Genomic DNA, 27,474 nt, shown 5'->3' with positions numbered 1-27,474 from the left:
GAGGGGGTGTGCTCTATATCTGTATGCGTATGTGTGTACAACAAAAAAAATACATTTCAAAGTCTAAAAAAAAAAATCTAAATCTTCTCGGGAGGTTGGAATGTGGATCAGAATGAATGGTTTGGGTCGTGCCAAAAACAGCATCTGTCAGCTTTTCCAGCCACGAAGTCTTTGAGCGGCCCGGACAATGCGCGGATTTCCTGTCGGTCCTACACGGAGGCCGTACGTCACTCCAGGGCACATTTGTGGAGGTGTTTGCTTTGAGCGTAAATTGTTTTGCGGACAAGCGTTTTGAGTGTTGGTGTTTATTTATCAAGCGGCAATTTGTGGGGAGCCAGACATTGTCATTTTGTAGCAAAATACATCAAACTTATCCCTGTATTTCTTTTTTGTATTTATAAAACACTTTCTTTACGCGTGCGTTTGTATAAATTCCGTGTGGGGAACGGCAGTGCGGCGGTGGTTAGCGCAATGCACTGTGACTCCAGCAGCCCATGTTCGATTCCTGCCCACTGCCTATATCAGCGATGAATTTATCTGAACTGGTCCTGGGTCTCTCCTCGGTGAATTCGACCCTCAAATAAGTACCAAGTACCGTTTGTAAACATTAGCACTGGGGAGACAAAGGCAGCCGAGTGTGGTACTGGCCGCCCACCACTTGTTGTGTGCTGTGCCGACCTTAATAGATGCTCGCTATCACCACTTGCCCCAACAAGTCTGTTGGAGGCTATATGGGGGATCTTTGTATTTTTTGTGCAAGTGCATTCTTTCTTAATTTGATCATGTCAGTTATATTTTTGTATGTATTTACGTATACCTGTGTTAGTGTGTATGTATTGCCACACTACAAACCTGGATACCTGAGTTTCATTCCCAGCTACAGCAGACATAATTGACAAGCCTTATCCGAACATGTTCTTGGCACCCCTCGGTCGATTTATCGTTGAATGAGTACCTAGTGTGATATGCAAACATCGCCATTGCAGTGACTTCTCCAATTCCTCATGGGTCATGTAGTAGGTGCGTGCTACAGGCCATGACAAACCCGGGCTCTTTTAGGGAAAATTTCTCTGCAGTCATCACTGGCAACACATTTACCATGAGCATCTGTATCAACATGGTACATCAATGGCATAGAGTGGTGATGTTCTGTTTCTCCAAATAAGAGAGTTTATTGAAAATTGTGTTTCAACATTAATGGCCCTACAAAGCACACAACCTCAGATAGTCACATTATCTCTGCTTGCGATGTGGTTGTAAGTTTCCTTCTCAGTTGCCCAATAGGAGGAGCAGCGATCAGACTTGTCCATATTCATGCAATAAAAATGTATACTTTACAAAAGAGATGCGGCCACTATTGCTGCGATGATTGCGTTAAAATTGCACAAGTGTATAGTGGCTTTTACAGCATTGGTCTATATAGTCTAGAAGGCCAAACATTGTCTCTGTGCGCCTCTGTGTCTGTGTGTGTACGTGTGTGTGTGCCTGCAATCCCAGCGAACCGAGTTCAATTCCCGCTCATGGCCAACACAGGTGACAATTATCTGAACCAGTCCTGGATGTCCCCTGAGGTAGACTCGGCCTCAAATGAGTACCTGGTGTGGTGTGTAAACATCCACCACTAGGGAGACAAAGGCGGTCAGGGGTGGTACCAACCACCCACCCCCTCGTGTACTGTTGCCGGCCTTCATAGGTGTTTGCTAACAGCACTTGCCCCACCAGTCTATTCAGGCTATACGGGGGAACTTTGTCTTTGTGTGTGCCTGCTCACGTGCATCCCCCCCACTTCTGCAGACCACGCAGCACATGAGGCGGCGGAGGCCCTGCGCGGGTTGGCCGCGGCGGCCCGTGGGGTGGCGGCTAACACGGCCGACCCCCTGGCCCAAGAGGCCGCGCTGGAGACGGCGCGCGACGTCATGGACAAGTCGGCCAACCTCCTGCAGGAGGCCCGCAAGGCGGCCGCCAACCCCAGCGATCCCGACAACCAGCAGCGCCTCGCGCAGGTACGAGGAGCTCAGCTCAGGCCCCTCTTGGTTTTTATGAGCCACTCGAAGAGGACCCCTTGGACTCCGGCAATAAGACGGCCGTCATTTTTGCACTCTTCTCGCAACCCTGTACCCGGAGCGCTAAAAAGCAATCGACTGTTTTACGTAATAAATGTAAGGATTGGAGCAGTGTTCTCCATTGCAATGGCCTGCGGGCCACTGCCTGTCCCTGACGTGCGGTCCCCGACAATACACGAGTGTGAAAACACCCCTTGCAAGCGATGTGGCGGCCTCACACTGCTGCCTTATTGACGGAAGTGGCCCCCCCTCTGAAAGTGAGTGAAGAACACTGGTTCAGAGCAATTTCAAATGAACCGTGTCAGTCTTTTGCGTTCGTTTCTCCCGCCTCTTCGGCGTCGCTATCTAGTAAGCGTCTTCCGAACGTCTTCCGCCGTTTCAATTTGATGTTCATTTGTTAAACATAATTTCCCGTTTTTGACAGTTACCCAGCTCGTTTTGCTGGCAACAGCCCACAGCCACTAACAATAGTTTGTTTTGTTGAGGTGGAGAGGGGAGCCCGACCAGCAGCCAGCCAGCCAGCCAGTCAACTTGAGGCATCGATTATGTTTAATAGTAGTACGATGTTTGTGGGAATTTGTATCTCAATTGTGATTGTTGTCAACTTGGTGCGGTGGGGAGAATAAACGTCCCTACGTTAAATATTATTGAATGACCAGGTTTGCTAATTGCCCTTACATTTACACGCAGTCAGTAAAAGGGGACGAGTTTTTGACCCTATACTCAAATTCACGACTTGCAAAAACATTTCAATGGCAGTAAAGGTTGCGTGTTCAGTTTTTATGTTCATACAAATATTGGAAACATACAAGTTATTGTTTACACTGATTTTGCTATTTCATATTTTCATAATTCTAAAAGTTATGAAAGTCAAACACCCCTCCCTTATTAAAAAAAAATACATAGGCAGAGCTCATTGTGAAAATTCCACATCCTCATAGTAGGGCCCAATCTATCCATAGAAAACCCACTCTGTGATTTTCCACAATTTGGTACCAATTGTATTGCCCTCAGAGGGCTGATGGACTGAGTAAACCCTCAACCAGAGTTTTTAATTGCATAATTTTGTTTGAATTTCGGCCACTCTGCCAACAGTGCCACCTGGTGGTGTAAGATTGGTGTTTTCGATAGCTATGTTTAAGTAAAAACTTTAAACCTCTCATATCTTGGAGGTGATATATTGTTTTGTATGAATTCCACGTTGGGTTCAGATAAAAATTGTTATTAATATTGGGTCTCCTTTCCAAGAGAAACACATTTCAATGGGCTGTCACCCAGTTACAAATAAACTAAATGGATTTATCAATTTATATTATGCTTCGGTTGATTATTGAAGATGAAAAGCGTCTGGTTTTGTTCAAAGCCTCCTTTTAACAAACACTCAGCTGACGACCACTTTTAGGGGTAGTTCATTATTTTAATTGACGTAACTTTTAACACACTTTCTTTGGGTTGATTGTACGTTTCATCACGAGGCTTCCAAAGCATCACATGCTGCGACACGGGCATTAGTATGCTGTCGGCACGCTGTGCAAGAGGATACAATTGAAAACAGGAAGCAGCTTGTATTGTCCTTGACATGTGTGCCACATGGTATGCGCTTGTGTGCTTGCTTGAGCTCCTCGGTTGTATCGTGTGCGGATGTAGCAGCGCAATGTTTTGCACGCACTGCACTAAAATCCCATTACCCTGGGTTCGACTCCTGGCTGTGCACATTGAGAGGGGGTGAACTGCTTTTGCAACTCGGCTTGTGCTTCCTGTAGGTTGACGTCGAATGGGTGTCTGTTGCTGTCTGTAGATGTCAGCTCCGGGGAGATATAGATGGCCTGCCAATTATGGTGGTTCAAACCATCTCTCCCATCTGCATTGCTGGCCTTAATAGGTGCTCGCGTACAGAGCTTGCTCCAACAGTGTTTTATTCCCCAAAGGAGCCGTTGTGCCTTTGTTGCATATCAGTGACAAAGCTATGGCATTTGTTAACCACATCACGGAATGGGAGTATATCGCGTTGTGGTTCCAGTGACACAGGTTCAATTGCTGTTGCTGAAGATCATTGAGATTTGAGATCTAAACTTAGTAAGGGCTTTGCTAAAGTTTGGTCGAAATTATTGGCATAGAGCAATTCACAACAGTGACTCATTCCAATGTGATGATTAGGGGTCACGGTTCAAATTAAGAATATATTATTTTTGTGTCCTCTTAATATTGATTTTTTTCAGTTTTGTCTGAGTATTTGTAATGTTTTGCAGTTTCGTTCAATCAATTGGCCTGAATATATCATGAGCATACCATTTGCATGCATTTTTTTAAATGAAGGTTATATGTTACATTTTCTTACTCACCATTGCATGCATGTATTGTAAATGTAAGTATCTACTATTATCAATGAATCATTGAATAAGTCAGTGGCTGCTAAATTAAACGTCTTCCACACTTTGTCACCCTTGAAAATGGGAGACCAAGGGGCCCCTGTGGCCAGCTGCATAAAGCATCTCAAGTGGAATGTTTCCTGACTTTGTTATTCAAAAGTAAATTTAAGACCGCAAGAGTTGAAGGAACTTCTTCACCTTTTTCTGGGAAATTTTCACCTCAATTTCACGCAATCCGCCATTGCATCTAACCTCGGTAATCACGTGTACCCCAAACATTCCCGTGCTGTGGTTCAAGAGTCGAAGTCAAAACAGTTCTCTGCTCACACGAGCAATGGGGTCAGTGGCCATCTCCATTGGCAGCCCTGAGCCGGTGGTGAAAGCTCCACATTCTCATGGCAGGGATCGGCCTTTACATTGTATGGACACTTCTGCTCCCAGATGGGTAATGGGGTTTTTTGCCACTGCAATGGGATTTGAACTCTCAACCTTCCAGTCGCGAGTAAAAATGCTCCTATCCACAGCACCACCCAGCCAACATTAATGTGGTCGCGAGTAGCACTTGCCCCAACAGTAAAGCATTTACAGTGAGAGTCTTTGCCAAATTCTGCAGTGAAACAATCGTGTTTCCAATGCTGATCGGGTAATGGAATTCACCTTGTGTAGCGGTGACTCCCATTATTCTCTATTTGGCCAAAGCATTACAGCTGTGTCCCACGCGTGACTCTACGTGTCAGTCTGGAAATTCACTACGTGAACCCAATTTGAAATGTAGAACTCGCTCATCGCAACGCGTTTGACATGGCGTGTGTGCGTGACATTGCGTGCGCGCGTGTGTGACATTGGGTGCGTGCCATCGCGTGCTTAATGCTGAGTATGGTAAGCGGCGGTGCCGTGGTTGACGCCTTGCCATACGATTCCTTTAACCTGGGTTCCAATCCGCAGCCAGGCATGTACCGAATGTGCATCCCTAGCTCACCTCAGTCTCACATGAATTGAGTACCCAGGGGCCTTAGCACTGGGGCGGTAAAGGGAGCCACACGTAGTACTGGCCAGCGCACCCTCGTGCAGGTGTGCCGTGCTGGCCTCTGTGCACCCGCGAACAGCCCTTGCTTGTGCAGTCTATGAGGCTAGAACGGGGGGGGGAAGATGTTGGTCTCCGTCTCTGTGCTGCTGAGCAGGTAGCCAAGGCAGTGTCCCTGGCTCTCAACAACTGCGTGAACTCGCTGCCGGGGCAGAAGGACGTCGACTCCGCGCTGCGAAACATCAACGACGCCAGCAAGCGCCTACAGGCCGACTCGGTGCGTCGCACGTGGCCTCCTCCCCCCCCCACCCCGCCGCCCCTCGCTCGTACGGCACACGAGCCCACCTGTTCAACTGTCACCAATCAAGCAGGGCAGGAGCCTCCTGCAAAAAGAGAGTCATGAGACTCGGTGACGGTTTCTTGGGTAGACCAACAGAATCATTAAATAGTTATCGATGGTAATTAAACGCCGCTGAGAAGTGTGGCGCTTGTTGGCAACGTGGCACTGTGGTTGTAGCGCTCGGCTCGCATATCGGACAGCCGTGAGTTCCAATCCCTGTCGGGAGTTTACGAGGAGCAATGTTTCATCGCTTTGTGTTGAGAGCCCTGAGAAGGATTGTTTAAGGGTGCTTTATACGTAATTATTATGAGAGTCTCAAATGTGGCATTCTCTGTCTTTTGACAAGATGCTGATGGCACAATTGTAATATGATTTTGGGGGGGGAAATTAAGACAAAAATTTTTGGAGAGTGTGAATGTACATAATTGTGTCTCAGATAACATTGTTATGAATTAACTTTTTCTTTCATAAACGCGCACACCTGGTGAATTGTCATGCTTTGCTCCGGCTGTTGTCTGCTGGCGAAGCCACCCTTGAAAGAGAGCCATATAGCTCGTGGGCTTTATTGGGAAATAAACGTCTTGACTTCCACAAAATATAATATAAATTCACAAGAACTTCTTCTTTCGTACGGGTGATGTAGATGCAGAGCAACAACTGCAATTTCACATTCAGGTGGCCAAACCAGATAACCGCATCAGGAGCAGCGGAGTGTATCGCTGTGATGTCTCCTTCGTATTTGTTGATTGAGAACGCTCTTCCTTTCGCTATTAGGAAGCCACTGGAGCTATGCACTGTTAAATCTAGATTGAAAACTCATTTCTTTAGAACTCCTTTTTATGTTTAATTTGTTGTCTTTTTCCCGCAACCTTCTGATTAGCATGGTTGGCTATGTGCGGTGTGAAAGAAGTTCAACATACATACATACACGTTGTATGGTCTGTTCTGGATGACCACAGTCGCACACTGGAGCATTATAAATTTTCCACATCCACACAAAACCATGGCAGACGCGGATACCCGATGCACATATGGAAAATTAAAAACAAACAAAATAAACAAGAACTGTCTCTCAGCATCCACTCACTCGCCGCCTGCCACCCGTGTCTCTCGCTGTCGTCATGGGCCGTGCAGTTCCCACAGAGTGGCCGCTCGTACCACGAGGCGCAGAGCGGACTCACGCAGGCGGCCGCCGGCCTCAACCAGGCCACTGGCCGCGTGGTGCACGCCTCCCACGGCTCCAGCCGCGAGCTCGCCACGGCCTCAGGTCGCTTCGGCCGAGACTTCTCCGATTTCCTCGACGCCGGCATCGAGATGGCCGGCCTCACACAGGTGCAGCAAAGCAGTGGCGCTAATCGGCACCGTGGTCGCAGGTGTCAGGAGGGAGGGATTGCTCGCGTAATGATTAATCGATTAAAAGCATTTGTTATGCACAGGATGTAGTCGACAAAAAGATTGTCTTCCCGAACGAATTCCCGCTGCTGGGAATTTTAATATGTAACTTTGATTTAAAGTTAAATTATGTTTGTGTAATCGAACTTATTGTAGACAATGCAAGCCGTTTTTTTTTTAAATTGTTGGTTGCCACATGACCCCACAGACCAAGGAGGACCAGGTACAGGTGATTGGGAACCTCAAGAACATTTCGGTGTCCTCCTCCAAGCTTCTGATGGCAGCCAAGTCGATGGTGATTGACCCTGCAGCCCCGAACGTGAAGAACCAGCTTGCGTCTGCCGCCAGGTGACTGCCTGTGAGGGCGGCTGCTGCTGCTGCTGCTGCTCACGATGCAGCGTGAACGGCGGTCATTCGTTAAGGAAGGCTCAATTCAGAATCAGAATGTGTATTTATACTGGAGGAATCCGATGCGCTATAAAGCTCAAAGATGTCCAGTTGGGGTGGGTCAGGACTTTACAACAACAAACAGTTCGAAAAAACGATTGGAGTGCAAAGTATAGGAAAGGTAAATACATCACTTTAAAAAAAATATACAAATAAAACTAACCTATGTTTTATCTTACCAGGTAAAGCCCACTGAGCTATTAGCTTCCTTTTCAGAAGCAACCTGGCCACAAATGATAGCTCAATGAAGTGGCTTATCATGTGGAAATTTGAAGCAGCTAAATAATCTAAACGCATGTTTCTAAAGGTGGAGGGGAAAAAACGGAGGATTGACTAAACTGTGTCAACTGCTGAAATAACGCATCGATCATTGTAATGCCAGTCAGTTGGCATTGGACAGCGAGCCAATGACCACACCACTCGAATCTAGTTAGATCTCGGAAACTAAGCAGGGGTTGAGCTTGGATAGTCCTTGGATGGGCGACCACCATTAACCAGAGGATGGGTGTGTAGTAGGCGTTGTGGGCAGCGGGGGGCAGTGGAGAAAAATCCATTGTTGTTCTGCACTAGCCCCTGACACACCAACCCAGACTCAGACGTGATTACATCAGCTGGTTAGGGCCTTTGAGCTAAGCAGTTGCCCTGACAAGAACGACCGCAGCACAAGACTGCTGATAGTGGTGGCAGTCACAGTTCCAGGACATTGCATGGTGGGGTTCGAGGTCAACTCAGCCCATCATCATTCCTCCAAGGTGGATAAATTAAGTAATAGTTTGTGTAAGGTTAGCAGTGACTGTCCTGTGTCTTTACTGTCCCTTTCATGGAATGCCCACAGTTGGTTCAGGCCAGATTACAGAGATGAGTGCCACTCTGTTTGACCTGACCGTCGACTTTTACATTCAAACAAAGAAAGGGTGCGAGGACCACAATGTTAGTGGTAGAATTAGCTACCCCTAGCCAATGCCCTAACTCTAGCCCTGGCTATTCATAGAAACTATCTCTGGCACTACTCCTTGTATACCCTAGCCCTCACCAAATCCCTCACCTCATCATCTGTCTAGGATTAATGAAATGTGTACAATTTTACGGGAGGCCATCAATGATTGCCCTTTAGATAAACTTTTACCCGCACTGAAGGAATGTGGAATTTCCGCCAGTTGCTTAGGAGCCACCAAGAGCAATGAGTTCCGTCCCATTGCTGGTTTGTGCGTGGGAAGACGCTGACTTCTGGCTCGTCGCTGTGCCGTGTTCCCAGGGCGGTGACGGACAGCATCAACCTGCTCATCAGCATGTGCACACAGCAAGCGCCCGGCCAGAGGGAGTGCGACAACGCCCTGCGTCAACTCGAGGTGACTCTCGCACGGCCAACGTGGCAGGTTGGCCCCTGGTGTTTTAAAGCAAAAAATCCGTTTCATCATCGTCAGCCACGGTCGATCCGCTGCTCGATGCAGTCCTCCCCAATCCATCGCCATCCCTCGTGACGGTGCTGCGATGCAAAAACAATCCACCGAACAGCTGCAACACGGACTGATCTCATCGCTCCATCTCTGCGGTCGACGTCCTCTTTGGCCTTTTCTCCCCTTTGGCTGCATTGCGCTGAGACTTTGGAACGCACTGCATCTGTACGTAAGGAGGTCCATGTGTGTTGCAATATACAAATATATGATTATTATTATTATTAACCAACAGCATTTGCGTATGAGGTCCCGCTTACTCTATGCAATTTATTGCTGCAACCCCCTTGCGTGACACGATGCCTGGACATGGGGAAAGTGTTCAATCGTGGCATGAGTTAAGAAGCATCTGTCTTATTACTTACTCGCAATATTTTGCAGTCGGTCCAAAAAGTAATGGGAAGCAAATTACTTCTCCTCGATTTGTTTTTGTGTGTAGAGTCTGTAAAGCTGAAGTAAATCCCTTGAGTCAAGAAAGGTTCTTCAACCTTCTCCCAGTGGAAATGCTTTTGGCCAGCTATGAGAGGCTACAAGGAAAGCAATTCCAAGCCACATTTTTGTTGTTGCTATTGCATCAGCCGGTGTTTTCATAGCCAGCAAGACATACAATGACTTCCAACGATAGCAAAGAGTAGGACAAAGTGGAGGGGGGGGGGGGAAGCATTTGTTAAGGATTTATTGACAGTTTAGCAAAAAGATATTTTAATGCTTGTAAGGGAATATAGCTGCAAATCCTGACAGATGCTGGAGTGCTTGACTTTTACTTCAAAGATTGTAAGTTACAATCCCGGTTCGGGAATAATCTCGGCCCATAATGCTTCTGGGACTGATACAATTATTACCACTTTGTGGGAGGTTAACAGTGGTCAAATAGCCCAATGTGGAATGTCCACTCCTGAATGAGAATCGACGGAAGATAGTGCAATCCCTCGCTTTCTCGAGCACTAGGACACTTTGGCATCTACTTTCCATCTCCGGGCCCAGGGGTGTTTATCCAAAGCATATTGTCTAGCAGATGGACATCTGAAGTTGAGCATTAATGCACAGCGTGTGAGCATGCCGTGCTGCTGTAAAAGCCACACACAGTTTCTCGCGTGTAACGCGGATCTGCGTAGATTGCGGCCCTCCGGGGGTTAGCAGCAAGTGAGATAGAGGGTTAGCACACTCAGAGCAGGCGGGCGGGCAGGGGGGCAGGCAGATTTCCATTGACTACATCAAGCATTCTGGAAGAGCGGAGAGTAACCTCGAGTGTTAAGAGTTGGCCGCTTGAAGGGCGGCGCTCGTAAAATCAACGGCACTGAAATGGTTCAAGAGCTCGACCAGAGGTGGCTACCAAAGGGGAGCCCCTGACCTTTGAATGTAAGTGCTTGCAGAGGGTGCTCGAATGTTCTTGGCAGGATCCAGTGAGCAACTTTGACATTCAGAATAGAGCGTGAGAGGAGAGCAATATGGATGTATTAATGGTGCAGTGGTTGGAACCAGGTGGATGAGGTCGAGCTACCAAGACATTGGAGTGACACTCCGTGGTTAGTGTTGAAGGGGAGCACCTAGAGTGCGATGTGGGATTCTCTACGAGCAGACCTTCGGAGATTTGGTGTTGAAGTGCAACAGCTGCGAGATCTAGCAGAAGGATTTCGGGGATGGTGGTTTCATATCAACGACATTGGCCAGAACAATCTCTTGACATCGTGTTCAGTGGTCTAATGGTTTGGTTGGCATTTTGTGTTCTGTTGGAACTCCTTGGCTGACTCTGACCACCCCCCCACCTCCCCTTATCCCACTGACAGGCTGTGCGTGGGATGCTGGACAATCCGACTGAGCCGGTCAATGACCTTTCCTACTTTGACTGCATCGAAAGCGTCATGGACAACTCCAAGGTGAGGGCTTTACCGTGACACAGCACATAGACAATGCTGCGGTGTGATGGATGGGTGGGACACATCACCGTCCTCTTTTACATTTGGTGTCTTCTTTTCTAACGGAACAGCACACAAATGTACACCGGGCTCAGTGGTCCTTGCCTGTGGTGCAGGCACTTTGAAGGCGTGGTTCAGTACATTGTGTTGACACCCAAACTCTTTATGCCCGAGGTGGTTAGTAGGTGGCAGTACAGCAAACAGGCTCCTGGCCTGTGTGTTTGTGCGGATTCTGAGTTGTCTTCCCAAGTACATTGTGGGTTTTCGTAGACACCTCCGGGTTCCTTTCCCGGGAAATTGGAAACTCGTCACCAATATGGGACTCACTTGAAAATGTATTGTGACTCTCAGTGATGTTATGTTAATTAAGGATATTTAATTTTAAGAGTAGTTCATACATTCGCGTATGGGACCTCCATATAAACAGATGTGTTCATATATGTTTTTCCTCTATGACCACTTGAACAACGATGAAACTGAACGTTTATATTTAGCATCAATGTTACAGCAAGCGGTGAGCTTTAATAATGCTCCACGGATTGTTTCTGTACAAGTTGCGGAGATAAAACACCTGCTCTGGTTAAGCATGCTTCGTAGCGGCCGTGCTAAATTATTCAAATCAAACGTCAAGCACGGGGACACTTTGACTCTTACATTAATGGTTTAGTGAGCATGAATTTAGTTGCTTATCTGGCTTAAGATGTTGACATATTTGCCCATTTCAATTGGGGTTGCATTTCTTTTCAAGAGACAATATCTCTTCTGTCTCATTTGTACTATTTATCATTATTTTGTGATGCTTATATGGCTTCCTTTGCTCCTTTAGCTTCAGTATTAAGAGCATATAAGTGTAAAATGACTTGCATTTCATTCTAAGTAATAGATTCTCCCACACGCGATCATTTTGACCGTAAGAATACATTTTAAATTATAAACGTATTCATAAGTGCATGCCGACTTATTAGCACAATGATTTATTTAAAAGTGCTGAGCGTGTTAAGGAATCATTTAGCAGTGTAGAAAGAGATACTGTTCCGACCTTGTGCTCGCACTGCATCCACTTCTTCCACTTCATTTAAAAGTGGCATCAGAAGAACAAATGTTTAGTGACAATGGAGCAGAATTCTTCTTTGGCTAAATGTAGATAGATCCATGAGAAGGTACGGTGGTGTTTAATGGTGCCCCCCCCATCACTCGCTGCTGATGCGTTTGTCACCGATAAGGTGGTCTTAGTGCCTGATATGCAATTCCGGGCCATCACCTGTTTGGAGAGTTGGAGTATTATATATCACTACATTTTCACACTTATTGCTTCCTTTTTCAACACGGGGAAAACATTAACATAAAAAAACACTCAGTCTATTATGTTAGATTAGATTATTAATGCACCTTGCACGGCAGCAAAGCATTAAGTGCTTTCACAATCAGTTGAGTTGGCCTTTGATAACCCGCTTAGAGGTTTCACACAAGTGGGATCTATTTACCAAAGGAGAACTGGAATTGGTACAAATGATGAATACAAAAACAAGGGGCCAAAGTGCTACAATCCGGGCCCAATAATGCAAAGTGACCGCCAACAGAGAGAGAGAGAGAGAGCTAGATTAATGATCATATGTGAGCCTTGACAAGCTTATTAAATTGGGTTAGGTTAATGTGAGGTTGAGAAGGCAGATGTGGAAATGCCAAGATGTAGAGCCAAACCTAACACAGTCTTATCAGGGATTATATTTTCATTATGCATCAAGTCCATGATATTATTATAACACTATTCTTCAATTCCCTAGGCATGCACATGTGTGTCCCCTTTTGTCTGTCCATTGCTGGATGAGGGGGCCACCCCACACCGTGTGAGTCATAGGAGGTTATCTGGCCAAGCCTGATCATGGCGATCACTATGGGTTGGTGAAGGCGGTGTACACAGAAGTACAGTGCAACAGTGGATTTTTCTACCATGGCCTCTGCTGCCTATAGCCTCTGCTGCCTACAGCAATTCCGAAGCGTCAGTTGAAAACTAACAAATGAATACAACACATTCGTCAATAACACTGCCTTAAAATAATTAAATATTCAATTGACCATGTTTTGGGCAATGGCTCTTCTGCATAGCGCGTAAATCATTTCATGGATGTGCGTTTGTGCACCACTTCCCAATGCAGCATCACCAAATAATTTGTTTCAATTAGAAAAATATATTGCTTCGTTTTAATAAAATTCAACATTGGTCATTCTCGGTGAAATCTGGCCTTGCCATCACATTTTCTAAGCTCAAGTGATCTTGGTAACAATGCATTGCGACACAGCAGTTATCTTATTAAACATTTACATCAATGTGTTGTCTCCCCTATTGGGATACGCCGAGAGAGGGGGAGGGGGAGATCTTCTTACCCTCAGTCATGTGGTTGCAATGTTTGTATCTTAAAAAGCTTCTTCACTGCAAGGCCTCGTGGTTTAAGTGCGGCAGCATGCAGGAACTGGGAAGGCCTGGCTGTATTATACAGAAAATAAAATCACGAACTGTAAATGGAAAAATAATTAAGCCACAGATGTTTAAAGATCTCAAAGCAGAAAGCGGTTTACAAAAATGGGGGAACAACGTGGATGTTACAAACATGTGCTTTTGTGCTGCGCTTACAAGTGGGCACACAAGTTAGGAAATCTTGGTTAATGGCCATTGTGCATTTCAGAGTAATGCCCTACCTACTAAGTAAAACTAAGGAATATAAATGAGCGATTCTTATTATTCAGTAAATGCCCTGCATCCCTAATATAGCTAAACACATATTTTTTTAGCGATTAATAAACAAACAAGTGTCTGTTGCCACAGAAAAACAAATACATATTTAGTTCCAGCAATTTTATTAACCTTGTGAATTCTTTTTTTTCCAGCAGCCCAAATTCTGGGCCATTTCTTTTACTTCCAGTCTCTTTTGGCAATTCTCCTGATGCTCATAAAGTCAACAATCGATGAGAGTTTTGACTGCTTAAACACATGCTTCTAGAAAACACTGATCCAGAAAGTACATTGAAGAATTTACCTAAATGTTATTTTTGTGATGGCCAAACATACCCTTAACGTTTTCTTTTATTCACCACAACTTATACAAAATACATTTACAATAAGCGTGGTAGGAGAAATGTTCTGGGCCGACCTGTGTGGTTGCCTTGTTTGACTTTCCTTTATAACGCATTGGGAATCGTGTGTGTGTGTGTGCGCACGTTTATTTGCGTGTGCCGTAGGTGCTGGGTGAGGCGATGGCTGGCATCTCTCAGCACGCAAAGACTACCGATCTGCCTGCATTTGGCGAGTCCATCGGTTCCGCGTCAAAGGCCCTCTGTGGCCTCACGGAGGCTGCTGCCCAGGTGATGATACAGCAAAGGCGGCCGACACTGTCACTTGGGCAGCTCGGCCATCTACAGCCCTTTGCTTTGCATGGTGCCGCGATGCAGACGAGTGGGACAGTGATCAAATCCTGAAGACATAATTCTGTCGCTTGAGCCCATTCATTCCGAAATGTGTTGGTCAATACACCTTAATTATTGTGCAGTTAACCTCGTACATAACCTTATAAGTGACCAAAAGACATTGCTGCATTAAGCCAAGGCTGTAAAATGTATCTGCGTCCATCCCGCCATCGCTGCTGGTCGTTTAGTTATTCTTAACAATCCGCAAGTCTCGTTAGGGTCATGGAATGCGATGCAGAGAGACTTCTGGCTCTGAGCCTACCATGCAAGCAATTCAACCTTAATCCTAAACTTCTTGCCAAAAGACTTAACCCTACCCATACTCCATGTGAAGTTGTCCATATAACCCTACTTATTTAAACACCGTTCGAACTCAATTAACTGTCTCCACCATTGGGACAGGGAATTTGCACCACTGTTTCAAGGCCGCCGATGGAAGTGAACGTTTTACTGTTAAACAATTTTCATTTTCCTTGAAGCCGACGTTGTCTGGTTGAGTGGCGCTGTGGCAGAACGTTCTAATTACAATTGGAATGTTGTGAATTCATATCCTAGTTGGGGGCCAAATCAGCCCATTGTTCTTCCAGCATCTATCAATCGAGTACCACTTTTTGGTAAATAAACTGTGGGTATTCCGCTAAGGCTGATCCCTGCAATGGGAATGTGGAATTTCCACTGCTGGTTGAGTGCCGCTAAAAGAGGCGATCCACTGCCCTCTTTCTAGTTTGAACTTGAAGACACTTTGACTTTTCACTCTAGACTCATGTGAATATTGAATTATTTTTTGGAATGACATTGCTTCACCTTGTGGCATGGGCTCCGATGGCAATGTTGGGACCAGAGTTTTGTCTCGCTCTGCAGTTCCTTTCCTTGACCCCTCTCTCTGCCTGTAATGTTTAACGTGTGCAGTCGGCGTACCTCGTGGGCGTTTCGGACCCAGGCAGCCGGCCCGGCCAGCAAGGTGTGGTGGACCCGGCTCAGTTTTCACGCGCTTACCAAGCCATCCAAGTGGCCTGCCAGAGCCTTCTGGACCCCGCCAGCAACCAGTCCCAGGTACCATCCCCTCATCACCTTATTTATGAAAGTCCGCAATGATTCTGAGCCAAATAAAGACAAGCGATCGTGTTCTTAATTAAACGAGTCGCTCTTTATCGTTAAGATTCCCACTTTGGAAGTCACGAGTTCAAATCTTCGGATGGGGTCAACTCAACCTCATCGTCTTTTTGTGATCGATAAAATGAGTACTGCTTTGGGAAACGTCAATAGTAATTTCCCCATGCAGTACCTGGTCTCTGTCATAGGAATTTGTGATTTTAAACACTGTCCCTCAGGGTCATAAATTAAGACAATCGGCGCACAAACCTCTTGTCAGAGGGAACCCTTTGACATTTCATCAAGTACTGTCGATCATAAATAATCTCAAAAAGGATTTCAAGTTAATCTCTTGAGTCGTAAGTAATAATAATCACACGAACAGAAACGATGAAGATTGAATGTAAAATAAAGAAATATTTTGTCAAAGTATTTTTTAAAAAAATCTTTGTTTCAGTATTCTGATTGATTTGTACAGTTTATCTCTACAGGTTTTTTTTAAAAGTCAGAACAGAATAAGATCTTTGTCTTCATTCACCCTCCTACATCTCCATACTCCCTTTCCCAAACCCCCCCAACATTCCCTCCCCCGCCATCACCACCACCAACACCACCCCCCTCCCCCAACTCTACATCCTACCCCCTCGCCGAGTGCAGGTGCTGTCAGCAGCGACGATCGTGGCCAAGCACACGTCGGCGCTGTGCAACGCGTGCCGCGTGGCCTCAGCGCGCACCCCCAACCCGGCCGCCAAGCGCCACTTTGTGCAGTCTGCAAAGGAGGTGGCCAACAGCACCGCCAACCTGGTGAAGACCATCAAGGTGCGTGAGCCCTTTGACCTTAACGCTAGTGGGTGGAGGGGGGGGCTAGGCTCGGGGATGTTGGGTCGAGCCCACCACCGGCTAGTTACTGAGTCGAGCGCTTAGAACCGCGGCGCCATCCTGCCACGAATCTTAGTTGGGTAGAAGTGGGACTGGTGTTTGTGCGGGATGGTTTTGATTCGTGTTGTTGCTGTTGTTGTTTTCGCCATACCGTCCGTGCTCGATGCGGCTTGTCTGCAAAGAAGGTCACCGCATCTCGCGCTTTCAGATGCGCTTCTGCGGCCGTCTGGAATGATCTTCTTTCCGATATTAAGAAGCCACTGAGAGCTATGCACTTTTAAATCTTAATTGAAAAGTAATGTCTCTAGAACTGCTATTTCTGTTTAGTTTGTTGTCCAACGTACATTGCAAATGTGAACCCGCGCGTCACAGGCACTGGATGGGGACTTCTCGGAGGAGAATCGGGAGCAGTGCCGAACGGCCACGAGCCCCCTCCTGGAGGCGGTCGAGAGCCTCGCCGCCTTCGCCTCCAACCCGGAGTTCGCCAGCGTCCCTGCCCACATCAGCCCCCAGGTCGGTCGCGACCCCGGGGTCAACCTCGCACACATTCTATTACACGCTGGACTCCGCCACGCCTGGGCAAAGCTGGTTAGAAGGGAGACTTCTGTATCATCGGTGCAAAAATCTGTCCCTTTCTCGATAAAGAGACGCACGTTTTTACACTCTCGAAAAAATATATACCTCCATGCTTTATGATTCTCTCCAGCTTACCATAACATCATATTTGGTCAGGAAAAAATGCACATTTGACTCCACTAAGGCTTGTTGCTCTATTACTGTTCAAATAAGCAAGGGGAAAAAAAATCCCCCAAAGTGGGTTTGTTAACTACCATCACTACCATTACTGTTCCAAAGACCTGACCCACTAGGCCACCAGACGATATCAGAGCTTGGGTGCTTTCTGGAGGGTCTGAAGAGTTGCTATGCCAGCGTGTGCTTGGAAGCGACTGAGTCTTGAGTCACTGTGTGTCCCGCTGGACCCGTGCAGGGCCGCGAGGCGCGGGAGCCCATCCTGGCTTCCGGGTGCTCCATGCTGGATGGGTCCAGCGCTCTCGTGCGGACCGCCCGCTCGCTTGCGCTCAACCCCAAAGACCCGCCGTCCTGGGCCATCCTCGCTGGGCACTCGCGCCTCGTGTCCGACTCCATCAAGAAGCTCATCACCTCCATCAGGTGAGGGGGAGACGATCACAGACCACCTCGACGTAATGGCAGTGGCGTAGCATGGTTGGTATCGGTTCGGACATAAGCAATGAAATGGAGCTCTCCTGTTAAATATCCCCGCTATGCGTAGCCTAGCGCCTGGGTCTCCCCGGCCCATGGGCTCCCCAGTACGTTATTCGCAAATTACTTGATTGGTAAAAATACAACAAATGTGCCCCTATTGTCAGACTCGGGCCCACTTGCAGGGCCAGTGGTGCATACAACTTGTGCCACAACAGGGACAGTTTCCACTGGGGTCACCTTGGCTGGATTGCAGCTGGGCATTTTGTAAAGGTTGACATGATATGTGAGGAGCTTTAAGTCACTGAGACATTTAAACAGCAAGGGTCCTGCACACGCGCACACCCTCACGCGCGCGAACGTGCGGCCCGACAGAGACCGTGCGCCTGGGCAGAGGGAGTGCGACGAGGCCATCGACACGGTCAACGGCTGCATCCGAGACATCGACCAGGCATCCATGTCGGCCATCAGCAACAACCTGTCGCCCCGAGAGGACGTCTCTGCTGAGGTGAGCCATTCACCCGCAGCTCTGCAACCCCCCCCTCCTGCTCCTCCTTGTGGCAGTGTGTGAAACACGGGGTGGTTGGTTGTTGTGTGTAGGTGTGTGTGTGTATATGTGTGTGGATCGCTAGTATAGCGGTTAGCACACTGCGCTACGAACCCAGTCACCCGTGTTCAATTCCCGCTCACGGCCAACACCAGTGACGATTATCTGAATCGGTTCTGGGCCTCTCCTAGGTCGACTCAGCCTCCAATTCTGACCTGGTGTGATGTATAAACATCGCCACTAGGGACACAAAGGTGGCCAGGCATGGTGCTGACCACCCACCCCCTCATGTGCAGTGCTCGCTAACAGAACTGCCCCAAAAGTCTGTGAAGGCTATATGGGGGATTTTTGTCACGTAGCTGTCACGTGGTGGCTAGTAGACCTGTAACCATTCATTTCCTCCCATACAAATTGAAGGATTGTCACAATTTGGGGTGATAATTCGAAAAACGATGTTTACTTTTGTCTCGTTTGTATGGTCTCCTTAGTTCTGACCATTAACCTGAAGGAAACGCTTGTGTAAATGGAAGATGATAATATATTCAGAAGTATGATTCATTCTTAGATCAAAGGCATAGGAATTGATTTTAATCAATGAATTGTTACGTGCTTAGTGGGGAACGCAGTAAACCACATTCCAGTTGGATTGCCATGCCTCAGCCTTCAATGAATAACTTAAATATTCAACACTTTTTAATTAAAGGCAGCTGGGCATAGTTCTAGCCACACCACCCCCTAATGCGCCTTAATTGGTGCTTGCTACCGGCACTTTCCCCCCATGGTCTAAAAGGTTAAAGGAAAGATCACTCTTTTCTTTTATTACAGCTCATGCCATGTGCCTCCCCAAGGCAGTGGTTGGTTATTGCCAGATATAATTGTAAAAAATAAAGATTGATTTCAATTAATACTTAATGTTAAATTTGGTTGAATGACAGTCATTTCTTAGTTCAGGTCATGACCCTCATATTAGGACAGTTGGAATATAGATCAGTGTTAAAAAAACAATACCAGTGCATATTAACTGCTATGGCAGGTGGATCAGAGATACTGACAAAGTAGATCATTTTAAATAGTGTGTACTACCTGCTTTGGCACATGCTTTAGAGACGTGTTTTTCATACATGGAACAAAAACTAAAACGTGCAAGAGGTGCTTGCAGGGCATAACACTGAGATGCAGAAAGAGAACCACGTTGTCAACGGCCAAACAAAAAATTAGAAAAACCGTATTGACTGTTAAGAAAAGTAATTTGTTTTGGGCTGGGCACAATACAAATATTCACGATAAAAGTCAATGGACATTCTCATGCAGGACATGGTTAAAAGTGGAGCCTTGATTGTTAGTACTAAAAAAATATTAATAAAAATGTATTACTGATCATACAGTGGTCACTGATACGCTCCGAATATAGACATATGAGCACCATTCCAGTGCCCAGCATTTACATAAACGACTTATTTTCCATTCAACCCTCCCCTGCTCTCTACGTCCATGATCTGAGCAGGCCCTTCAGGAGCAGCTGATGGCAGCCGTGCAGGACGTGGGCTCGCTGGTGGAGCCTGTGGCAATGGCAGCTCATGCCGAGGTCTCTCACCTGGGCGGCAAGGCAAGAACCGACCCAGCTTCCCGCCATCGTCTGACCCATGCCAAACCACTCTTGCCCCAACCCGCGTCAAAATGCGTGCACTCTTCGCCCCCCACATTGCCCCCACCCGGTTGGTGCAGGTCTGGCCCCCCCCTCCTGCTGACAGTTTGTAGGTGGGGCCGCACCAACACTCTGGGGCCACTCCTGTGATACGATCGGTCCGCTTTTGCCAAGGTCAACTGCTGAAGAACCCCTTGGACGCCGCGTGATTAACCTTCGCCAAATGTGCTTCGGGCTGCTGCCCATGTTTGTTTTCAAAGCAGCGCGGTGAACATTTTTAGAATAAAATAAATGTCAGTTTTGACCAAATATAGCCAGACATAACTTATATTTGTGTAAAAAATGCGTCTCAATCAAACATTTTAAACATCGTTTACCCACCACCACCACCTTCTGACCTCACCTAAAATCCTGTCCAGTTAAAGTGCACCCTGCCTGGGCCACTCACGAGGCCATTGGGTGCTATAGAGAGCGAGGGACAGGGGTGCATGGGACTGGGTGGGATGTGGCGACATGATTGTACGCCTTTTGGCGTCCTCTGGTCTCGCACCAATTGAGAGGAGGCTAAAAAGAAAGCTGTCTCTGGTGTGGACCAATCAGTTTCAAGGACAGTGCATATATTATCAGTGTGTTTTTTGTTTGCATTTTGACCACAAGTATTGTGGTTAATGCACACATGATTCCTTGTAAAAAGGTTTCAGTTTTGTTGCCAGACAAAAGGGGAAAAACCCTATTATTATATTTTGGTACTGGCAAAGGAGGTCTAATGATGATGATTCCTGGATTTTAGACTCGGCCTGGCACAACACAGGACCAGCCAATGTCGTGGCACATTCAGCATGGACGTCACGGTGACGTGATGTTAACTACCTCGCCTGGTATACATGAGCTCGTGGGTTCGATCCCGACCCTGTCGCCTGTATATTTGGACTTTGCATGCTCTCCCTGTGGTCACGTGGATTTTTCTTCGGGTCCGCCGGTTTTTTCCCTCCACATTTGGAAACGTGTATTTCGAGTATTTGGCTGCTATACATTTCCACATGATAAGCCACTTCCTTGACCCATCATTTGTGGGGGCCAGGTCGCTTCTGACAAAGAGCTACAGTATGTAGCTCAGTCAGCCTTACCTGGTAAAATAAAAATAGGACGTTTTTGTTAGTAACGTGTACAAAACGGGGATCAGGCTGCATGTTGTCCAGTCCAACACGGTTGTCTACCCCTCTCACGCTCATTAACTTGCAGCGCTGGGTTTTTGGACAAAGTCAAAAGCTGTGGGAGTCTGCCTGCAAACGGCGAGCTCCCCTGGGCTTGTGTCTGATTGTAATACAAAGTGAGTACTAATGTGCATGGCACAGCATGGCAAAGCATCTGGCAGGCTCGATGAACACTCTGCCATAGAGTGTTGTATGCATTTGCACTCCATGGGTAAATGTGTAGTGTAGGCTGTTTCACACCTATGCTGATCACACCTATTGCTCCCTATGTCGTGTTTGGCTTAGTTTTCAATACAGATCATGAGCAATGGAGCAATTCTCATCTCAGCCAGCGGTGGAAATTCCACATTCCAATGGCAGAGTGCTGTTTCGGCGCAGGACAACCACTGTTGGCTTTTTACAGAGTGCGTAATGCGTTGAATGTGGAGGAACAAAGATGGCGTTAATGAGTTGGCCGTAGGTCAACTCATAAACGAGTGCGTAGTGCGTTGAATGTGGAGGAACAAAGATGGCGTTTATGAGTTGGCCGTAGGTCAAGATTCGAGCTCGCCCGCCTCCCTCCCGATGGCGAGTTTAACGCGCGCCGTTCACCGAGCTCAGGTCACACTGGACATTGAAACTTTTTTTTTTATCGAGTGAACTAACTTAATCTTCCCCCCACTGCCCCCCCCCCCCCACATCCGCCGCCCGCCGCACCGCCAGGTGTCCCAGCTGGCAGGCCACTTTGAGCCGCTGACCCAGGCGGCTATCGGGCTGGCCTCCCGGACGGGCACGCAGCCGCGGCAGATGGCCATCCTGGACCAGACCAAGACGCTGGCCGAGTCGGCGCTGCAGATGCTGTACGCGGCAAAGGAGGGCGGAGGCAATCCCAAGGTAGTGCCCGCCGCTTCTCCCCCCCTCCTCGTTTTGTTCCCACCGCCCCCCCCACCCCAGCCGCCCCCCCCGTCTCCTCGACAAACCGACGGCATTGTTCGCCAAGAGACCCAACCCAACCGTGCCAACATGTTTTCGGTCCCATTGTTTTGTTACACTGCTGTCTGTGTTGCTTCTCCGCTGGAAATTCCAAAGTGTTATTGGTATTCCAGGTAATGCCTTCCTTCTGGGTCCAGGCAGCCCTGGGACTTGATGTTCGTCTGTGCGACAGCTTTCCTTCCAAAGCCCACTCCCACCCCTACCACCTTCTCGGAGAAACTTCCCATGCTCTCTTCCCGCTTATTGTTTTGCTGTTAGGCTTTATCTTATCCCACGTTTCTCTGAGCAGTTGTAACCGATGCGTGCCGAGTCGGATAGCATGACTTCTGCACGAGATGCTTGACCCCGTCGCACCTCTTGCTGTACACAGTGTCACTCTCTACTACTCCTAGGGGCTGCAACCTCTGGAATACAAAACACTAGGACATCATGGAAATAACTACTTGTCAATGCATTATCTTGAGTGGTGTATTACTGTATTGTGCTGACTGACAAAAAAAGGGCATTTTATTTTCCAGGAAGACCCACAGATTTCCTGGAACAGCTGCTTCAATAGAGGCCTCTTCCTATTCTTGAGCTTTGAACGTCATCCTGCAGGCCTTCTCCATGACAATATCCAGAACAGGAATATACTCCACGTGGGCAAAGGTGCCCGTGCCCCCAACAATACAGAGCTCTCGCGGCGTGTTGGCGCTGCAATCAGCACCATCTAGTGGTGGTATCAATTGGAATGCATTGCGTTTAGAGCAGACATCGTGACAACGTAAGGTTGAAAAACAACGACAACAACTATAACAGCAAAAAGCGCAATAAATCTCTCCGAATTGCCACTGTGTGGTCAATCGAGGCTGCAGGCTGCACGTGGTGCTTGCCGCTGCGTGATACGTACATCTTCCGCACGAGACCTTTGTCGATTGAACAACTGCGCTTGAGCGTCTCACTTTCCTCACCCTTCTGTACGGGTCGCTGGCCTACTTCCCCTGCAGTGCCATTTAACCACCACTGACTGCCGTGTGATCTCATCCCCCTTGTGTGTGCAACCTCGAACAGATGCGCTTCTGCGGCCGTCTAGAACGCTTCACTGGAGCTAGACACTTTAAAAGCATCTCGATTAAAAACTCATTTCTTTAGAACTACTTTGTGTTTTTAATCTGTTGTTCTTCCCCCGCACCTCCGATTAGCACAGTTGGCTACATACGGTGGCGTGAAAGAAGTTTAACAAACATAGTACCTGCCCGTTATTTATCCGATGCATTTTTTATCACGATAGCACAATTATCGTCCTGCAAATAGATAAAGACGCTTATTTATTGAACGCTCACAGTGAGCAGTGTAATGTCACATCACGATAGGGAACAGCTCCTGCCAAAAAGATGTAGAACTAATCCTAAAGTTATTTCAGTTGAGTTCTTGCCCACACTTTGTGATGCTCTATGCACCACAACTGCAGTAGAAGCAAACTGAAATCCCTAGTCTTGACAGCTCTGCAACAGAGTACGCTACCGTACCAAACATGATCTCTACCTGTGGCTCTAACAATGTAGTCAATCAACCACAAGGGCAAGCTGTACCACCGAGTTTATAAAGAATCTAGCCCCATCCTCAGCACTTTGCCATGGTCACTTTTCTATGTTTGCTTGTCTTCCAGTGTTGCTGTTGTCAATTAACCATTTTGTGTGCCCTGAAAATAATGTTTGCAACAACGAGTGTTCATAATCACAGCTGGACTAAAACTACTTGGAAGTAAAACTTAAGATATCTTGTGTGTGCAGTCATGAATGACTATCACCGCACTCCGCTTGAAATCTTAGTTTAAAGTCAAGTGGGCAGTGCCTGGATTCGAACCGAGAATCTGTGGTGCCAGCTCAGTGCTGCTTCATGGTCGTAACCTCCTGAACCTACCTGGCTGCTTGTAGTTTTTTTTAAATTCCCGGCTCCCCTGGCCCCCTGCCATAACACGTGTGTTACTGCCATCCCTCCCTCCTCGCCCTGCCCAGGATTACTCGCTGCACATTCACGGATGGGACAACGGCCATGCCTGTCCCCAGATGGTTTGTACCCAGCACAGTCATCCCCCATTACTGCTGCTCCCTTCCCTCCCATCCGTCCACCACCACCCTGACCCCACCGCTCCCGGCTCGACCTCTCAGACTGGCACTCGTCCTACTAATGATGATCACCTCTTTTCAGTAGCAGACCTTGAGCATGCCCTCTCCGTTGCCTGCACTCCAATTGCCGTGAGCATGTTGACCGCTACACTCTCTCTCTCTTATTCTCTTTCCTCCCCATCTCCCCCCCCCCCCCAGCAGCCAGACCAACGCCACTGAACTCCTAACGAAAGATATTGGCTTGTGACTTTCTTTTCCACAGAAATAACACATCACCCCCCCCCACTCCCCATCCCACGCAAGCTGCTAATGGCTACAATTCTCTCCACAGCGAGAAGATGGAATGTCACCTACGTCTTGCAGGATGTTTTATTTTGATCCCGCTCTCTCTCTCTCTCTCTTCCTGTCTTCGCCAAATGTCCGCAGTTGCCTGTGCGCAGCGTGAATTGACAGATCACGCTCACGTCCGTGCGTCTCGCTGTCTCGTCCGCTGCCTTGCATGGCCTCATTCATGGCACTGTAACTCAAGACTCTGCCCATCCTTCTGCTCACAACATGCAAACATCGCTTTCTGTTCAAATGGTTAATGGTACACATTTGAGTGTTATGCATGTGCTTGCAATATATTGGACGGTTCAAAGGTTCCAATCTCGTTCTGGTGTCAACTCAAACCGTCATCCTTCCTGGGCCGCTAAAGTAAGCACCACTTTTGTGGGAAGCGAGCAATGGTCTTTCTGTGGATACGTCGTCCCCTGTCATGCTACTGTGGAATTTCTAGCCAGTGGCTCAGAGATGAGCACTGCCCACCCCATTGCGCTTTTGAACATGAGGACATTTTTTTAGTTTTTTTACTTGGCTTTGCAGGTTGTTTAGTACGTGGCCTGTGTGCTGAAGTCAGTAATAGTTGGATCAACATTATAGTGCAAGCTGACCGTTTTTGTATTAAACAGACGTGATTAATCACAACAATAATTAAGGAAATGCTTTTAACTTGTGGATAGAAAGAGTGCATAACCACAATTAATGTAAAATATGTTCATCTCCTTTGGCATGTAATTACTACAAAGTTTATTTGGCTTGATTGAATATTTGTTAAATAAAACTACCTATATTTTACTATGAAGCAAGACAATTTAATATGCATGTACATTTGAAAATTATTTACCTCTTTGTCCATTGTTGTCAGGTTAGGTTTTTTTCGTTTGCACATGCAATGCATTTCTCTTTGACTGTCTAGCCTCATTACACATTCAAGGTACTTTGCAGTTAAAAGTGTTCAGTAGACGTTAATTCGGTGTTCTGTTTGGCTGGTATCCTTTGCATTACAGAGAGTGTCTTATTCTTTCACACAGTGTTGCTTCGCCGTCTTCACAATGTCTTCACGATGTCTTCACTTCTCCCAGCTCTCATTTCCAACTTGTCACTTTGCCGCGGGTGTCTCATAATACAATACGCGCACAAAGAAGGCGTCGACATTGTTTCGTGCTGGCTTGCAGCACGTTTAATTCACGGATGGATGTGTCGGGGGATATTTCCGTGCACCCTTAGAGTGTCTCTCTTGCCTGCTCGTGACTTCTAATAGCAAGAGTGAGCGTGAAACCGTTGCATCGCGAGCTTCCTGGGGGTTCATTGGGCCTAGATTTTTGGTGCTGCTGCGGGAAGCAAAGAGGGGAGAAAGTGAAAACGGAAGCGTCCTTGATTTTATTCAAATGTGTTTGATCAAGCACGCGCGTAGACAAGGGAGCTTTAGGACGAAGAGAGATATTTGCCCGCGAGCTTCAGCATTCCCAGATAATACAAAGAAATGTCTAACTGCGTAGCTGCGGAAAACTGGCATGCTGTCAAAATGTGCTGCATGCTTCTGAGCTTCATCTCAGGCTGACGCAGCGCAATATGTAAAAAGAGCATCACTAGAGAGGTTTCGGTGGGGGGGTAGGGTGGGCGCCGTCAAGTGATGTTCCACAGCTACAGATGCGACAACAGTTGAGCTGACGTGCTGCATTTTCAACGTGAAAGTTCCCTTTAAAGGAAACACCCACGTGACTTGGTCGACTTATTTCTCGCATCGGAGCAAAGAGACACCCCCTGAGATCCTTGGTCTCAAATGTGCTTTTCAGCCATTGTGGTTGAACACGAATCTAAAGCATAGAAAGTGTATGATCTAATTACGGATGACAGTAGTAGCGCCAAGAAAAAACATTGTCATTTAATTCCATCTCCTGCAGCTCTGAGCACCAAAACTATAATTTTGTCAGATAAAGAGAAACTTTACGACCAAAGCAAACAAGTGAGTGCCACCTACTCACACAAATCAAAGGCCAATTCATGTGACTTCAGAACTAGTTCTATGATATCTCCAAAAGGGCTGTGGCCTGACAAGAGGCAACACACTCCGCAGATTGCTGCGATTGCTAATTGGATGTGTGCCTTTTTGCTCCATGTGCTTACCCACTTTACCTGCCAACGGTCTGTTTATACAGATAATTTCATTATTTCACAACTGAAGAATTTCCCACCATGTGGAGCGAAGCGTCGGACATCATACGGACGGCATACAGCACAACCCCAGAAGCACACTGGAGAGCCCTATAGAGCACAGCCGCAACAACCTACTCGGTCCTAGATGTCGATTAAAACCAACCTTTAAAAGCTTCTTCCTGCCAAACCCCCTGTTCCAATCTTCCGCTGACTTTGCACTGTTTCTGTCTCTCTCCCGGTCACCGCAATGGGCGTGATGGGAGCTCGTGGGTCCTTGACCGGTGTGCGTGCCCTATGCCTCCTCCCTTGCCTCTCTCCGCTGGGCGTGCTGCAGGCGTCACAGGCCCACGCTGCCATCGAGGAGGCCAGCCAGCTGATGAGGGACGCGGTGGACGATATCCGTGCCACCCTCAACGAGGCGGGGTGTGACGGAGACGAGGTTAGCGGGATGGTGGAGACGCTCACACGGTCCCTCAACCAGGTGAGTGCCACCCTCCTTGCTCACTCGCTCCCTCTTCCCTCGACTTCCGTCTCTCATGTGTTGTCTTTCTGTCTCGCTTTCCTCCTCACTGTCTGTACTACAATGCCTCCTTTCCTTGCCTGTGTTGTGTTTGTGTCTCTCCCTGTTTCTTGTGTCTGTCGTTTGCCAACCTTCTTCACGTGTAAAGACATTCAGTGAAAGGAAACGCTTCATGACCATGCCTGATGTTAATTGCAAAGCCTCCTTATTATTTTGGTTGATGTAGAGGGTGCTTTTTACATTTCATTTTAATTCTTCCACAGTACGCATTTACGATGAAGAGATTGACATTGACGGCTAAAGTGAAATTTTCTGTTTTCTGTTATGCTGC

The 27,474-nt window shown here is 47.3% G+C and overlaps 1 protein-coding gene across 9 annotated transcripts in view; it reads left to right on the top strand.

Moving 5' to 3' along the window:
- Positions 1 to 27,474, top strand: part of LOC116937147 (talin-2-like) — a 246,255-nt gene that overhangs the window by 179,496 nt on the left and 39,285 nt on the right. For 6 of the 9 annotated variants that reach the window (XM_076065751.1, XM_032944800.2, XM_032944373.2 and 3 more), the window contains 16 exons: positions 1,795 to 2,003; positions 5,614 to 5,733; positions 6,931 to 7,128; positions 7,397 to 7,536; positions 8,891 to 8,984; positions 10,877 to 10,966; positions 14,243 to 14,365; positions 15,377 to 15,520; positions 16,217 to 16,378; positions 16,811 to 16,951; positions 17,427 to 17,608; positions 18,035 to 18,167; positions 19,711 to 19,812; positions 21,768 to 21,938; positions 24,035 to 24,088; positions 26,958 to 27,104. In XM_076065751.1, the coding sequence (XP_075921866.1) occupies positions 1,795 to 2,003; positions 5,614 to 5,733; positions 6,931 to 7,128; positions 7,397 to 7,536; positions 8,891 to 8,984; positions 10,877 to 10,966; positions 14,243 to 14,365; positions 15,377 to 15,520; positions 16,217 to 16,378; positions 16,811 to 16,951; positions 17,427 to 17,608; positions 18,035 to 18,167; positions 19,711 to 19,812; positions 21,768 to 21,938; positions 24,035 to 24,088; positions 26,958 to 27,104 (2,210 nt within the window). The remainder of the gene's footprint in view (positions 1 to 1,794; positions 2,004 to 5,613; positions 5,734 to 6,930; positions 7,129 to 7,396; positions 7,537 to 8,890; positions 8,985 to 10,876; positions 10,967 to 14,242; positions 14,366 to 15,376; positions 15,521 to 16,216; positions 16,379 to 16,810; positions 16,952 to 17,426; positions 17,609 to 18,034; positions 18,168 to 19,710; positions 19,813 to 21,767; positions 21,939 to 24,034; positions 24,089 to 26,957; positions 27,105 to 27,474) is intronic. The other 3 variants (XM_032944900.2, XM_032944666.2, XM_076065756.1) reach the window with 1 other exon arrangement.

The sequence above is a fragment of the Petromyzon marinus genome, chromosome 1, assembly GCF_048934315.1.
Source record: "Petromyzon marinus isolate PM22_M1 ecotype Great Lakes invasive population chromosome 1, UKy_Petmar_22M1.pri1.0, whole genome shotgun sequence".
NCBI classification, from domain to species: Eukaryota; Metazoa; Chordata; class Hyperoartia; order Petromyzontiformes; family Petromyzontidae; genus Petromyzon; species Petromyzon marinus.
The sequence above is the reverse complement of the archived record's forward strand: the minus strand, read 5'-3'. Positions and strand labels throughout refer to the sequence as shown.